Raw genomic sequence first — 17,578 nt, 5'->3', positions numbered from 1 at the left:
CCCACCCCCCACCCCCCAGACATACACACACACCGCTCCCTTGCCTCATTGAAGGTCCTAACCAGCAACGGGCCCAACCGGTCCACATATTTTTTGTAAAATTCGACCGGGAAACCGTCCGGCCCCGGTGCCTACCCCGCCTGCATGCTCCCTATCCCTTTGGCCAGCTCCTCCAACCCGCCACCAGTCCCTCTTCCACCTTCGGGAACTTCAGTTGGTCCAGAAAGCAACCCATCCCTCCCTCCTCCAGTGGGGGCTCGGACCGATACAGTTCCTCATAAAAGTCCCTGAAGACCCCATTGATGCCAACCCCACTCCGCACCACACCCCCCACCCCCATCCTTAATTCCCCCAATCTCCCTAGCTGCATCCCGCTTCCGAAGTTGATGCGCCAGCATCCGACTTGCCTTTTCCCCATATTCATAAATCGCCCTCTGGGCCTTTCTCCACTGCGCCTCCGCCTTCCTGGTGGTCAAGAGGTCGAATTCGGCCTGGTGGCTATGCCTCTCCCTCAACAGTCCCTCCTCCGGCACCTCCGCATACCTCCCGTCTACACTCACCATCTCACCCACCAGCCTCTCCCTCTGTTCTCTCCTCTCCTTGTGGGCCCTAATGGAGATCAGCTCTCCCCTAACCACCGCCTTCAGCGCCTCCCAGACCATCCTCACTCGGACCTCCCCGTTATCGTTGGCCTCCAGGTATCCCTCTTTGCTTCTTCGGACAGGCTCGCTCACCTCCTTGTCCGCCAACAGCCCCACCTCCAAGCACCACAACGGGCGCTGAACCCACTCCTCCTCCAGCTCTAAGTCCACCCAATGCGGGGCGTGATCCGAAATGGCTATCGCCGAGTACTCCGTATCCTCGACTTTCGCAATCAGCGCCCTGCTCATAACAAAAAGTCGATGCGGGAATAGGCCTTATGAACGTGCGAGAAGAATGAAAATTCACTAGACCCCGGCCTTGCAAATCTCCAAGGGTCCACCCCTCCCATCTGGCCCATAAACCCCCTCAGCACTTTAGCTGCCGCCGGCCTCCTACCCGTCCTAGACCTGGAGCGATCCAGTGCCGGATCCAACACAGTGTTAAAGTCCCCCCCCCCCCCCCCCCCCCCCCCCATTATCAGGCCCCCCCACTTCCAAATCTGGGATCCGACCCAACATGCGCCGCATAAAACCTGCATCGTCCCAGTTCGGGGCGTACACGTTGATCAGCACCACCCTTTCCCCTTGCAGCTTACCACTTACCATTACGTACCTGCCGTCATTGTCTGTCACAATGCTCGGCGCCCCGAACGACACCCTCTTTCCCAGCAAGATCGCAACCCCCCCCGATTTTTGGCATCCAGCCCAGAATGAAACACCTGGCCTACCCACCCTTTCCTCAATCTTACCTGGTCTGCCACCTTCAAGTGTGTCTCCTGGTGCATGACCACATCCGCCTTCAGCCCCTTCAGGTGTACGAACACCCGGGCCCGCTTAACCGGCCCGTTCACCTCTCCTTAGACTCCTCCCAGTGTGGGACTTCCCCTCCCCCTCCATTACCCACCAGCAGGTTCTCCGCCTCCCCCTTCCATCCCAAAAGCGGGGAAAAACCCACGCTTCCCTGCCCCGGCCCCGTCCCCTCCAGCCTTCAGCGCGGGGAAAAGCCCGCGCTTTCCACCTGCCCGGCCCCGTCTCCTCTGTCGCAGCTCCTTTTACAGGCCCAGTCCCCTCACCCCCGACTCGGGCCTCGCCCTCCCCCACGGGACCCCATCCCCCCCCCCTACCGGCCATCCACCCCCTACTCCGTTTACTTGCCCCCCCTCCAAGAGCCCACCCGAAAGACCCAACCAAAACAGTGCCCAACCCACCCTAACCACCCACACCGAACCAAAACTGAACAAGAGCAAAGAACCCCCCCCCTCAAAATGTAACACAACAACAGCAATCCCCGACCATCCCCACGCCCGACCCCCCATCCCGACCCTCAGTTTGTGTCCAGCTTCTCGGCCTGAACAAAGGCCCATGCCTCCTCCGGGGACTCAAAATAATGCTGCCGGTCGTTGTAGGTGACCCACAGGCGCGCCGGCTGCAGCATGCCAAACTTCACCCCCTTCCTGTGCAGCACCGCCTTCGCCCGGTTGTACCCGGCCCTCTTCTTCGCCAACTCCGCGCTCCAGTCCTGATATACTCAAACCTCTGCATTCTCCCACCTGCTGTTCCTCTCTTTCTTGGCCCATCTGAGTACGCACTCCCGATCAGCGAACCGATGAAACCGCACCAACACCGCCTGCGGCAGCTCATTAGCCTTGGGCCTCCTCGCCAGCACTCTATGGGCCCCTTCCAGCTCCAGGGGCCCCTGGAAGGACCCCGCTCCCATCAGCGAGTTTAACATGGTGACAACATAGGCAACCACGTCCGACCCCTCCAGCCCCTCCGGGAGGCCCAGGATTCTTCCACCTCGACCGATACTCCTTCTCCTCGAACCGTTCCTGCCATTTCTTGTGGAGCGCCTCGATCGTCTCCATCTTTACCGCTAGGCCCAAGATCTCGTCCTCATTATCTGAAATCGTTTGTCGGACCTCGCGGATCGCCACCCCCTGGGCCGTCTGGGTCTCCAGCAGCTTATCAATAGAAGCCTTCATCGGCTCCAGCAGGTCCGCTTTGAGCTCCCTGAAGCAGCGCTGGATAACCTCCTGCTGCTTCTGCGCCCACTGCATCCATGCTGCCTGGTCTCCGCCCACCGCCATCTTGCTCTTCTTCCCTTGCACTTTCTTTGGCTTCACCACCACTTTTTTTTAGTCACTCCGCTCCTGGTCCAAGCCATACACTGTCGGGGGAATTTCCCTCACCGGGAAATGTCGAACAAATGCCGTTGGGGGCCCTGAAAAGAGCCCAAAAGTCCATTCTAAGCGGGAGCTGCCGAACGTGCGACTTAGCTTCGCATAGCTGCAACCGGAAGTCCTCCGTAATTAAGCAGTTTTAGAGCAACTGAAGGCATCTTGACCCGGGAGGACTGTTGGTAATTTATGGCTCTGGAAAACTGTGTTTGAAAGTTGGATTTTGATTTTGCTTTGAGGAGGAGGAGAACCAACTGCTTGTGAAACGATGACAGACGCCATTTTGCAGTCTAGAGTGATCAACTGTTGCGCGATCAGTGCTGCGAGACCTCATATATATATTTATATAACCCGGACACCATTTCAATGACTACACGGTCTTTCCTTTTCCCTTGAACAATCTGGCAGAATTTCTTTGTTTTAATTTTATTATTTTTATTTCAGTTTGCTTGACTTCTAATATTTCGAAAGAGTAATTAGCCTTTTTTCATATTTGATACTGTATGTTAATAAGCTTCGTCTTTCTATTCGAGCAGACTGGTTTTACAATCAACTAATACATTTGTTGCTTATTGAAAGATGCCTGGTCAAAGTCTCTTTTATTCTGGGTAACAATAGCAAAGGTAAATAACTGGTCATTTTGGTGAATAAATCAAACTTTCAAACTGATGGTATGACCTGTGGGGAAAGTAGGACTAATCAAACTGCGCACTCCTCCCATCTCAGTCGTAATGCAATGAGGTAAAGGAACAAATTATCCAGAAGAGATTGAACAACTTGTATTTCTGGTCGCAGGAAAGAGATGCCAAATTCAATTTTTGCATCTGTATAAGAGGCAGATTGCTTGACAAAAGTAAATCAGCTAAGGCAGGGGTAGGCTAAAATTTTAACCAATAGTTTATGGCTCGATCAGGGAGGTCTCAAACTTAACCGATCATTTGAGCCAATACAGACAATTTCAATATTGGTGACATTCCAACTGACCAAAAATTAATTCTGCTTCTTGTGGAAGTGCATTGGATGGAAGTTCATTGCAGGCAGGTATGTTTCTTGAAGTCAAATTATTTCAACATTACACTTACACACAAAGGATAGGACATTTCACAAGATATCTCAAATATGTTTGTTGCTCCTGAGTCTACAAATCAATGCAAAATAGTGCTTTCTGGAATTGAGGGGAAAAACACATGAGGGAAAAGGACACAAATGTGGCATGGATTTCATATCGCCAAGAATTCTTAAACTTACCAACTTTGGGTTCCAAGACTAAACCACCAGCATATGCTGCTTTTTTTCGACCTTTCTTAATTTTCCCTGTACTTCCAGCTCCTCCATTAACATATTCTTCGTCATCATCTACCTGAAGGGGCCAAAAAACAGGAGGTGTTTTCATGCAACAGCTCGTCAGCGTCAAAGCAGGGACATGCAGGGTTATCCTCTGGGCAATAGGCTAATCAGGTTATAAAATTCCTTTTTCATCTAAATTGGATGAACAAGAATCCAGGAAACATTTCAAAAAGGAAGTAACCTGAATATTTGGTACAGCTGGATCAGCACAGATTGTTAGCCGGTTTATTTTATAGTCTGAAAGCATCAAGTGACAATTCCAAATTCAGAAGAAATTACACAAAACAGCTTTAAAATTTAGTTACAAAATATTGCCAAAAAGAGACATACTGCCGAAGCTTTACCCCTTGCACTCAGATTTTCCCCAATGAATGAAAGACAAAAAGCTTCATCAACATGTCTCTGAAAATATTCACAAATGTAACCAATTATTTAAAAATAAAACATTCATATTCTCAAGATCAAAAAAAATGAATCGCCACACAAAAACAAAAATCTACTTTCGCCGCCGCATCAACGGTGACCCAATGGGTGACAGTCTGACCTGAGTCAGAAGGTCACAGGTTCAAGGCCTACTCCAGAACACACAGTCAAGGCTGATACCCCTGGTGTCCATACATCGTCAGTGCTGCACTTTTGGAAGTTACCTCCTTTCTGACAAGTGAATGTAAAAGAACCACAACACCATTCAAAGGCTAGCAAGGGACCTCCCACAATACCCATACCAATATTGATTCCTCATTCAACATCAGCAAAGAGGTGATCTTGTCGTCATCATCATATTTCTGTGTGTGGGAGACTGCAGCCGCTAATTAGCTGCCATTTTCCTTACAGTACAATATGGCTCCACTTCAAAAAGACTTGATTGGCTGTATAACGCTTTGGCATGCCAAGAGGTCACAAAAATTCTTTAAAGTCACCGATGTCACTTATATTTAGTCATCATTTCATGAGAATAATAATATATTATTATTATAAGTCACCGATGTCACTTATATTTTGTAAGCATTTCATGAAAGTGCCTTCAAAAAGTCAGTTTAAGTAAATAATGTCAAAACAGAATAGCCAATTTAAAGGAAAAACTCAAAACTAAGCGTCCATAAATTGAGGACAAAGGAGACTATTGAAAAAAATTAATGAGACACTTAGCAAGGCAAGCAAATCAGGCTTAGGGCTCCTTGTGGGACATTTTCCCAAGTTGTATCATAAAGGTTTCTAATCATTAAATGCTCAGTAGATTGCTAATGTTACAATTATTTTACGCAGCACTCTCAACTGTCTCAGTACATTCAGAATTTTACTTCAGCACTGTGATATCTGACTGCCTTCAATTGAGTGATCTGTCAATTGGAAATAGATTTCTTCTGCCAGATTTCTATATTTAAATGCTATTTCACTGGAAGTGCCGGACACAAGTGTGCTTTCAGACCCAGTGATGCATGTGCAAAGAGTCACATGCAAACAACACCCAGTGAACCCTCTCACATTAATAGCATTTTTAGCTATTTTCCCACAAATCATTTAATTCTACAATTGTAAGATTGTGGCAGCAAAAATGGACACATGCAATTATAGCATGTGCTCAGACTCAGCGAATTAAATCGAAAAATGAGTTCTTTTGGCCACATCTAGACAAAAAGAAACATGAAGATAAAGCAAACATAAAGCGTGCAGGAAATAAGGCACAGTACTGAAGTGCCGTGGTACTCACAGACTCCTGCACATGCTTCTTGAAAGAAGGTTTATCAGGTACAATGTAGTTTTTTTCATGGAAAGCATGCAGCAGTAAATATTCATTTCTCTCCGAACGTCCTCCCATTAGCGTTCGTGACTAGGAGAGATAACAAACAATCCATCAAGAATGATAAAAGTCTTGTGTACAGTGTGCATTCCCCACCAATACTACATTCACTTCCTTTAACCCCTTGTTGCTAACATTCCAATAGTTAGGAATCAACTTATCCTCTTGACTATCAATATTGTAGATTATTAGTTTGTTATATTTTTTTAAAGTATAACTGAAAGCTCATATTTTGTGTCACACCTGTTTCCTGTCAGTTTGGTAACATCGCTACTTTTATAAGACCATAAGACATAGGAGCAGAAGGCCATTCGGCCCATCGAGTCCACTCCACCATTCAATCATGGCTGATTTCAACTCCATTTACCCGCTCTCTCTCCATAGCCCTTAATTCCTCGAGAAATCAAGAATTTATCAACTTCTGTCTTAAAGACACTCAAAGCCTCCACCGCCCTCTGTGGCAATGAATTCCACAGACCCACCACTCTCTGGCTGAAGAAATTTCTCCTCATCTCAGTTCTAAAGTGACTCCCTTTTATTCTAAGGCTGTGCCCCCGGGTCCTAGTCTCCCCTGCTAATGGAAACAACTTCCCTACGTCCACCCTATCTAAGCCATTCATTATCTTGTAAGTTTCTATTAGATCCCCCTTCAACCTCCTAAACTCCAATGAATATAATCCCAGGATCCTCAGACGTTCATCGTACGTTAGGCCTACCATTCTTGGGATCATCCGTGTGAATCTCCGCTGGACCCGCTCCAGTGCCAATATGTCCTTCCTGAGATGTGGGGCCCAAAATTGCTCACAGTATTCTAAATGGGGCCTAACTAGTGCTTTATAAAGCTTCAGAAGTACATCCCTGCGTTTATATTCCAAGCCTCTTGAGATAAATGACAACATTGCATTTGCTTTCTTAATTACGGACTCAACCTGCAAATTTACCTTTAGAGAATCCTGGACCAGGACTCCCATGTCCCTTTGCATTTCAGCATTATGAATTTTGTCACCGTTTAGAAAATAGTCCATGCCTCTATTCTTTTTTCCAAAGTGCAAGTATCGCACTTGCCCACGTTGAATGTCATCAGCCATTTCTTGGACCACTCTCCTAAACTGTCTAAATCTTTCTGCAGCCTCCCCACCTCCTCAATACTACCTGCCCCTCCACCTATCTTTGTATCATCGGCAAACTTAGCCAGAATGCCCCCAGTCCCGTCATCTAGATCGTTAATATATAAACAGAACAGCTGTGGCCCAACACTGAACCCTGCGGGACACCACTCGTCACCGGTTGCCATTCCGAAAAAGAACCTTTTATCCCAACTCTCTGCCTTCTGCCCAACAGCCAATCGCCAATCCATGTTAGTACCTTGCCTCAAATACCATGGGCCCTTATTTTACTCAGCAGTCTCCCGTGAGGCACCTTATCAAAGGCCTTTTGGAAGTCAAGATAGATAACATCCATTGGCTCTCCTTGGTCTAACCTATTTGTTATCTCTTCAAAGAACTCTAACAGGTTTGTCAGGCACGACCTCCCCTTACTAAATCCATGCTGACTTGTCCTAATCCGACCCTGCACTTCCAAGAATTTAGAAATCTCATCCTGAACGATGGATTCTAGAATCTTGCCAACAACCGAGGTTAGGCTAATTGGACTATAATTTTCCATCTTTTTTCTTGTTCCCTTCTGGAACAGGTTACAACAGCGATTTTCCAATCCTCTGGGACTTTCCCTGACTCCAGTGACTTTTGAAAGATCATAACTAATGCCTCCACTATTTCTTCAGCTATCTCCTTTAGAACCCTAGGATGTAGCCCATCTGGGCCCGGAGATTTATCAATTTTTAGACCTCTTCGTTTCTCTAGCACTTTCTCCTTTGTGATGGCTACCATATTCAACTCTGCCCCCTGACTCTCCGGAATTGTTGGGATATTACTCATGTCTTCTACTGTGAAGACTGACGCAAAGTACTTATTTAGTTCCTCAGCTATTTCCTGGTCTCCCATCACTAGATTACCAGTGTCATTTTGGACCGGCCCAATGTCAACTTTTGCCTCCCGTTTGTTTTTAATGTATTTAAAGAAACTTTTACTATCATTCCTAATGTTACTGGCTAGCCTACCTTCATATTTGATCCTCTCTTTCCTTATTTCTCTCTTTGTTATCCTCTGTTTGTTTTTGTAGCCTTCCCAATCTTGACTTCCCACTACTCTTTGCCACATTATAGGCTTTCTCTTTTGCTTTGATGCATTCCCTGACTTCCTTTGTCAGCCATGGCTGCCTAATCCCCCCTCTGATAACCTTTCTTTTCTTTGGGATGAACCTCTGTACTGTGTCCTCAATTACTCCCAGAAACTCCTGCCATTGCTGTTCTACTGTCTTTCCCACTAGGCTCTGCTCCCAGTCGATTATCGTCAGTTCCTCCCTCGTGCTCCTGTAGTTACCTTTATTTAACTGTAACACCTTTACATCTGATTCTACCTTCTTTCTTTCAAATTGCAGACTGAATTCTACCATATTATGATCACTGCCTCCTAAGTGTTCCCTTACTTTAAGATCTTTAATCAAGTCTGGCTCATTACATAACACTAAGTCCAGAATGGCCTGTTCCCTCGTGGGCTCCGTCACAAGCTGTTCCAAAAAGCCCTCCTGTAAACATTCAATGAATTCCCTTTCTTTGGGTCCACTGGCAACATTATTTACCCAGTCCACCTGCATATTGAAGTCCCCCATGATCACTGTGACCTTGCCTTTCTGACATGCCACAGAGAGCATGTGCAAACTCCACAAAGGTTGTAATCAAACCCAGGTCCCTGGCGCTGTGATGCAGCAGTGGTAACCAACGTGCCGCCCCTTATTGTTCTTCTGCAGTGTCAGTGCATTCCCACAATCAATCATTCTCTCTGTTGGTCTGTCTATCCTTTATCCCCAGACTCTATGATGCCTTTATTACAACTCTTATCTTCTATGATCTACCTCTGTCTGCAAAATCACGGCTTCCATCTCCCCTGACGTCTCGACCTACTGATTGCTATCTCTACAAACTTCACTCTTCACCCCATCTTTCTGCTTACCCACCAATTTGTGTCTCTCATTCCCAGTATGTGCCTGGAGGTATAGTAGCCATTGTAGGTTTGCCATTGTAGCTATGGGAGAGATAAACTTGAGATGGGAGTAGGGGATAGAGTGGTACAACTGCCAATTGAATTGTAGATCATGGCCAAGAGTAGTGCCAATGTTCAAGTGATAGAACCAAAGAATTCCTACAGTGCAGAAGGAGACCATGCGGCACATTAAGTCTGCAGCAACCTTCTGAAAGAGCACCCTAATTAGGCCCACTCCCCGCCCTTTCCTCATGACTCCTTTGGATACAAAGGGGCAATTGATCATGGCCAATCCACCTAACCTGCACTTCTTTGGACTGTGGGAGAAAACCGGAGCACCCCGAGGAAATCCACGCAGAAACGGGGAGAAAGTGCAAACTCCACACAGTCACCCAAGGCCGGAATTGAACCCGGGTCCTGGCGCTAATCACTGTGTCACCATGCCGCCCCGACACGGCATGTATTTTTACAAACCAAACGCAAGGATGAAAAAAACTTAAATAATCCAGAACATCCAGCAAGAGGAAGTCGCGGTCCAATGACTCCAAGAGACTGACAGCACATCACTGGAAGGCAACAATGATAAAGCGAATTTCCAGATATGGAGTGTGGCAGAGGGTGGAGCAGCAAGAACCAGGCGTTTACTTCACAGTCATACCCAGAAGAACTTTTAATCTTTGGGGAAGCAGTTATTTGAAGAGGGGAATTGGAAGCAATATATGGCCAGTCACAAGCATTAGTTGGGGCATAGAGGATGTGGGAGATAGGGAGGAATGCAACAATACTGCCTAGCAGTAAGCAAACCTGCAACTGGATTGTGACAGGCAAATGTTGACACTGGATTTCGCCGTTAAAAATGATGCCTTAGAATTATTTTAAAATTACGAACCAAGATTGAGGGAACTGCACCCATTAAAAATGGTCAGAAATACATTCAGTAGGTTTTCACAAAGAGCAAACTATGCATTTATTTGGGACTTTTAAGTTAGGTGACATTATTTTAATGCAGATTCATATATAAAGTATTTGTAAAAACTCTTCAACATTATATTTGTCTGCTGGGTGAATGGAATTCTGGCGATAGACAATGGAGCTAATCAGCTACACAGAGTTTTGAAGTGTATTTTGGGATAAAAAAGGGGTTAAAATTGATATTCAAGTGAGGACAAGATTATGCAGTTTTAGTGGGCTTCACAATCAAATAGCATATGAAGAATTATTACTGCGTATGAAGAGCCAACAGTACCGCTTGAACCTTATCCCGAGAGGAACTAAATCATTCAACACTACATTTAAAACAACTGGAACACAAAAACAAAATCCAACCAAAACATCTGCACATTTGCAGGATAAGGGTCAGACACACATTTTACTCACATTAACTTCACTGGATTTGGTCCAGCCCCATAGATTTGAAAAAAGGCAAGTCAGCTTACCTTCAGCAAGTCATCATTATATAGTGTGAAAAATATGCCTCAAAGCAACTTACAAAAAAAATGTAAAGGCTGTATTGCCACCATATTTTAAACTTTTGATTCATATCTATACACCTTCAATTATAATCCCATTAACTTGGAACAACTAAAGGCTAGTGTTCAGAAGTTGAAAAAAATAAATTGCAAATGGTCATCCATTGGAGTGGAGGCAGAAATGATTTGAGTATAAATAATTTGGAAAAATTCCAACATTACCATGACATTTCCAGCAATGCTGGTTATTTGCAGTGCCAAAGGAAGAACATTCAATTCACACATGATCTGTAGAATAAATTTTGTATCCATCCATGTAGTCTCAAGTAGGTGCAGAAGATGAAGAGAGTTACTAGTGGAAAACAAAAATGTCAATAATATTTGCAACACAGTAAATACAACACTCAGTTTCCTCCAACTCCTCTGATCGCCCAAGTATTCAAGGTTTAACAAAAACATCCGATTTAACCCAAATGTATTTACAGTAACTGCGCAAATACCAAGTAATTAAGAGCACAAATATATGTGACTGCTTCCCTGTGATTAAGCCAGGCATTATAAAATGTATCAAGCTTCAGACTCCAATCGTAAACGAATCCCACGTTAAATATTCCCTTCCTGCATATTGCCAGGGAAGAATAAAACCCCAGCTATCACATTCCGAAGGGTGGCTGTTTTGGGAACTCCTTCCATCAGTTAGATGATTTCCACAATAATGTCATGCCACTATCAGGCATCCAACTTCGTCAAGTTACATTTTTGGTAAATCATCTGGATGACAATTGCTGGTCTTGAGAACTGGAATAATTTGCACTTCACGCACCTGGTCAATATCAGGTTCCCCAGTCAGATACAGCATGGTCAAATATAGAGTGAAGTTCCTTCCCTGTGCCTACAACACTGAAGGACATAAGAAATAGGTGCAGGAAGGAGCCTGGTCCACCATTCAATAAGATCATGGCTATTCCGATTGTAACATTGACCCCACTTTCCTGCCTGTCCCCAATAACCTGAATGACGTTTTTCATTTACCACCAACAGTGGTCCTATGGCCTCCGAGTGAGATGACCAATTTAGTACCAGCAGATGCAGGGGTCTTTCATTCAGCTGCCTGCCAATTGAAATTTGGTACCACACTGAAATGTGAAATGACAGAAAACTCTCCGCTGATTGGAGTCACATCCAACACACCAAAAGATGGAGGTCAGGCATCTCAGTTCCAGGACATCACTGCAGGAGTTCCTCAGGGTAATATTTTACACCCAACAGTCTTCAGCTGACTCATCAATGACCTCCCTTCCGCCATAAGGTCAGAAGTTGGGATGTTCACTGATGATTGCACAATGTTCAGCTTGACAACGTTACTGAAGCAGTCCACGTCCAAACGCAGCAAGACCTGGACAATAGTCAGGACAGCTTTGGCTGACAAGTGACAGGCAATGACCAACTCCTACAAGAGAGAATCTAACTATCGCCACTTGGCATTCAATGACATTACCATTGCTGAATACCTCGTCTATCAACATCCTGAGGGTTACCATTGACCAGAAAAAGAACTGGACTAGCCATATGTATACTGTGATTACAAGAGCAGGTCAGAGGTTAGGAATCCTGCAGCAATAGCTCACATAGAACCATAGAAAAGTTATGGCACAGAAAGAGGCCATTCAGTCCATCATGTCTGCACTGACCAAAAACAAACTAGCTGCTCACTTTAATCTCACTTTCTAGCAACTGGTCTGTACCCTTGCAGGTTACAGCACCTCAGGTGCAGATTCAGGTACCTCTTAAATGAATTGAGTGTTTCAGCCTCAACCACAAAGTTAGGCAGTGAATTCCAAACGCCCACTACCCACTGGGTGAATATTTTTCCTCATGTCCCCTGTAATCCTTCCACCAATTACCTGAAATCTATGCCCCTGGCAATTGACCCCTCAGCTAGTAGGAAACAGCTCCTTCCTGTAATGGCCCCTTATAATTTTGCTTACCTCAATTAGGTAATCCCTTAGCTTCTGTTCTAAGAAAAACAACCCTAGCCTATCCAATCTTTCTTCAAAGCTGCATTTTCCAAGCCCTTGCAACATTCTTGTAAATCTCCTCAGCACCCTCTCCAGAGTAATTCTGTCCTTCCTGTAATGTAGTGACCAGAACAATACACACAATCCCAGCTGTGGCCGAATCAGTGTTTTATATCGTTCCATCATTTTATCCTGCTGTTGTATTCAATATCTTGCCTAATATAGGAAAGCATTCCATATGCTTTCTTTATCACCTTATCCATCTATCCTGGCACCTTCAAGAACCTGTGGACATGCACTCCAAGATCCCTCACTTCCTCAACCCTCTCAATATTCTCCCCGTTTATGGAGTATTCCCTAACTTTGTTTGCCCTCCCTAAATACATTACCTCACACTTTTCTGGATAGAATTCCATTTGCCACTTTTCCGCCGATTCATCCAAACTATAAATATAATTCTGGGAACAACAACTATCCTCTTCACTATCAAGCACATGGACAATTTTTGTGTCATCGGTGTGATAAGTCCATGGAGGCAGAAGTCCCTTCACCAGAATTCTTTTTATTAACAAAACCAACAGCTGAACAACCATGACCATTCAGTCTGCTGTCTACACTGGGAGTGCAGAGGATCTGACGCTCCCTGTTATATACAGAGAAGAGCCGTTGGGCCACTAATCAGAGAGCTTGTATTCCAATTGGCCAATCTCAAATGCCTGGTCTAAGTCATTACAATCTGCAAACTTCCAAATTATGCCTCCCATATTTAAGTCTAAATCATTAATATATACAACAAACAGAAAGGGTCTCAACATTGAGCCCTGTGGAACACCACTGGGATCTGCTTTCCATCTGCAAAAGCACCCATCGATCACTACCCTTTGTTTCCTGTCACAGAGCCAAGTTTGGATCCCACTAGTTCAATTCCCCTTCCCCCCCCCCCATCCCTCTTTGGCCAATGCATTTTTTGGACCTTGTGGAATGTCTCACTAAAATCCATGTGGGCAACATCCACTGTATTCACCTCATCAATCCTCCTGGTTACTGCCTCAAAAAATGTCACTAAGTTAGTAAGACTCGATTTTCCCCAAACAAAACCAATCTGACTATCCTTGATCAACCTATCCCTTTCTAAGTACAGTTTATGATGTCTCTCAGAACTGATTCCAATAATTTTCCCACCACTGAAGTCAGACTGACGAGCCTATAATTATTTGGCCTCTTCCTTGCACCCTTCCTTGTGGGCGGCACAGGGCACAGTGGTTAGCACTCTTGCCTCACAGCACCAGGGAGCCGGGTTCAATTCCGACCTTGAACGGCTGTGTGGAATTTGCATGTTTTCTCAGTGACAGCATGCATTTCCTCGGGGTGCTCTGGTTTCCTAGATGTGCAGATTAGATGGATTGGCCATGCTAAATTGCTCCTTAGTATCCAAAAGTATCGGTCTGTAATGTTTACTGTGTAAATAAATGTAGGACTGAATACAGATTGGCTCTAGTAACATCCTTCACCGACTGGCTTTCCGGATTGGAACAGTGACCCCCCCCTCCACATCTGCCCTGGACTCAATTATATTAATTGATAATATCTCTTTAAAACGTCAATTTAAGAAAAAAAGTTGTCAAAATTCTCAACGTTACTCACTTATAAAGATTGCGAATGTTCTCAGCTGGAATGGTCACCCTCTCTGTTTTGAGAACCTGATGAACCAACTCAGTTAAATTGTAGCTCTTGCATCGGATCAACTCCTTGGCAGAAATTTCAATATCACAAATCAGCCTGCCACACGCTGCATTCTTTTCCACAAATCCACCACGACCCTTTCATGAGGAAACAATAGAAAGCTAAATCATCAAGAGGAATAACAGTTTCATAAATGGGAAGTCTGGGTGTCAAGAGCCAGTTAAGATGTAAGCCTGGAAGACCTATACCCCCAATTCTAAGCACTAAGCCAATTAAAAGGGAAAGAAAATTGAGCAACGAGCAAGGGCACTTTCAACATACAATAGTCTACTACACCATTTCTGAAATTCTGTCCGGTGGGTGATGCCCATGGTTTAGGCTTGGACAACACAAACGAGTGCTGCTACAACCTGAATTTTTCCAGTCGCATACAAATTCAAGAGATCTTTCTCCACAATCGCTTGCTAATGAGCCACTTTGCAAGTAGTATGAAGGATTTACAACAGACGACTTAACATTGTGGTTGCACGCTTGCAAATTGCGACTTTAAGTGAAACAATCTTTTTTGAAAGGTTTTTAATAAACATTTTATTGAGGTATTTTCGGTAGAGTAACAACAAAATAAACAATATACATGAAACCATAAACATAGTGCAAAAGCCATTTACCTCTCGTACAGGTCCCACCCTTATTACCCCCTTACTCTAATCTAAACTACTTTCTCCCCCCTCCCCCCGTCTGCTGACGATTAATTTCCCGCAAAGAAGTCGACGAACGGTTGCCACCTCCGGGTGAACTCTAACAGTGACCCTCTCAAGGCGAACTTGATTTTCCCAAACAGAGAAAGCTAGCCATGTCCGATAGCCAGGTCTCCGACTTCGGGGGCTTTGAGTCCCTCCATGCTAATAGTATCCGTCTCCGGGCTACCAGGGAAGCAAAGGCCAGAACGTCTGCCGCTTTCTCCTCCTGGGTTCCCGGGTCTTCTGACACCCCGAAAATCGCCACCTCTGGACTCAGCGCCACAATTGTTTTTAACACCGTGGACATGACGTCTGCAAACCCCTGCCAAAATCCCCTAATCTTTGGACATGTCCAAAACATGTGGACATGGTTCGCCGGTCCTCCCGCACATTTTGTGCACCGGTCCTCAACCTCAAAGAATCTGCTCATCCAGGCCACTGTCATGTGAGCCCGGTGAACCACCTTAAATTGTATCAGGCTGAGCCTGGCACAAGTTGCGGATGCGTTGACTCTACTCAACACGTCTGCCATAGACCATCCTCTACCTCACCTCACAGCTCCTCCTCCCACTTGCACTTCAGCTCCTCGGTCTGCGTCTCCTCAGACCCCATAAGTTCCTTGTAAATGTCCAAGATGCTCCCTTCTCCTACCCATCCTCTGGAAACAACCCTGTCCTGAATCCCCCTCAGCGGTAGGAGCGGGAAGGCTGACACCTGTTTACGTTGGAAGTCCCGCACATGCAGATACCTGAATTTGTTTCCCCTCGCCAACCCAAACTTTTCCTCCAACGCCCTCACACTCGCAAAGCTCCCCTCTATGAACATATCCCCCGTCCTCCCAATCCCCGCTCTCCGCCATAACCGGAACCCCCCGTCCATACTCCCCAGGGCAAACCGGTGATTATCACAGATTGGGGCCCAGACCGATGCTCCCACTGCTCCCACATGCCCCCTCTACTGGCCCCAAACTCTCAGGGCCGCCACCACCACTGGACTGGTGGAGTACCGTGCTGGCGGGGACGGCAGAGGCGCCGTTACCAACGCCCCCAAACTGGTGCCCTTACATAAAGCCGCCTCCATGCCGACGCTTCCCCCACCACCCACTTCCTGATCATGGCTATATTAGCCGCCCAGTAATAGTTGCTAAAATTTGGCAGCGCCAGCCCGTCCTCTCCCCAACTCCGCTCAAGCATTGCCTTCCTTACTCGGTGGGTCTTGCCCGCCCAGACAAACCCCATGATCACTCTGTTGACCCGCTTAAAAAAGGAACGCGGAATAAAAATGGGGAGACACTGAAATACAAATAGGAATCTCAGGAGGACCGCCGTCTTCACCATTTACACCCTCCCAGCCAGAGACAACGGAAGCGCGTCCCATCTCCGAAAATCGGCCTTCATTTGGTCCACCAGCCGTGCCAGATTCAATTTATGCAGCTGGTCCCATTCCCGCACCACTTGGATACCTAGGCACCTAAAGCTTCCCTTTACTAACCTAAACGGCATCTCTCCCAGTCGCCTCTCCTGTCCCCTCGCCTGGACCACAAACATCTCACACTTTCTCATATTAAGTTTATACCCTGAAAAGGGGCCAAATTCCCCTAAAGCCCTCATGATTTCTTCCATCCCCCCTATTGGGGCCTAACGTCCGAAACGTACAGAAGGTCATCTGCATAGAGCGAAACCCTGTGCTCCGCTCCACTGCCCCCCCCCCCCCCCCCCCCCCCCCCCGGACCAGCCCTCTCCAGCCCCTCGAGGCTCTCAGAGCAATTGCCAACGGCTCTATAGCCAGCGCAAACAACAGTGGGAAGAGGGGGCATCCTTGTCTCGTCCCCCGGTGCAGTCTAAAATAGCCCAATGTAGTCCTATTCATCCGTACACTTGCCACAGGAGCCTGATACTGCAACCTGGCCCAGTCGATAAAGCCCCGCCCGAATCCGAACCGTCCCAGTACCTCCCACAGATTGTCCCATTCTACCCGATCAAAAACCTTTTCTGCACCCATTGCAATCACTACCTCCACCTCCCTACCTTCCGGGGCCATCATGATCCCATTTAACAGCCTTCATACATTGGCCACCAACTGCGTGCCCTTAATAAACCCAGTCTGGTCCTCCCCAATAATGCCCGGAACACAATCCTCAATCCTGGAGGACAAGATTTTGGCCAGCAATTTGGCATCCACATTCAACAGGAAGATTGGCCTGTGGGACCCACACAGCTCTGGGTCTTGTCCCGCTTAAGAATCAGCAAAATCATTGCCCGTGACATCGTCGGGGACAGCACCCCTCTTTCCCTTGCCTCGTTGAACATCCTCATCAACACCAGCCCCAATATCCCAGAGAACTTCTTATAGAACTTCACTGGGTACCCATCCGGCCCCGGGGCTTTACCAGACTGCATTGCCTTCAGACCATCCGCTATCTCTTCCAACCCGATCAGGGCCCCCAGCCCTTCTACCAGCTCCCTGTCCACCTTTGGAAAATTCAGCCCCTCGAAGAAGTGCCTCATCCCCTCCAGCCCCGCAGGGGGTTCCGACCTGTACAGCCTGCTATAGAAATCCCTAAACGCCTTATTAACCCCTACTGAAACGCCAACCAGGTTC

The 17,578-nt window shown here is 46.4% G+C and overlaps 1 protein-coding gene across 1 annotated transcript in view; it reads right to left on the bottom strand.

The window, feature by feature from the left end:
- The window catches only part of pola1 (polymerase (DNA directed), alpha 1), a 436,651-nt gene that overhangs the window by 323,086 nt on the left and 95,987 nt on the right, over positions 1–17,578 (bottom strand). Inside the window, exons 20-23 of the mRNA XM_072513953.1 lie at positions 14,199–14,374; positions 10,759–10,888; positions 5,877–5,996; positions 4,067–4,178 (exon numbers count right to left, since the gene is read on the bottom strand). Of these exons, the coding sequence (XP_072370054.1) occupies positions 4,067–4,178; positions 5,877–5,996; positions 10,759–10,888; positions 14,199–14,374 (538 nt within the window). The remainder of the gene's footprint in view (positions 1–4,066; positions 4,179–5,876; positions 5,997–10,758; positions 10,889–14,198; positions 14,375–17,578) is intronic.

This window comes from Scyliorhinus torazame, chromosome 8 (assembly GCF_047496885.1).
Source record: "Scyliorhinus torazame isolate Kashiwa2021f chromosome 8, sScyTor2.1, whole genome shotgun sequence".
Classification (NCBI taxonomy): Eukaryota; Metazoa; Chordata; class Chondrichthyes; order Carcharhiniformes; family Scyliorhinidae; genus Scyliorhinus; species Scyliorhinus torazame.
Note: the sequence above shows the minus strand (reverse complement) of the source record. Positions and strands in the feature narration are given on the sequence as shown.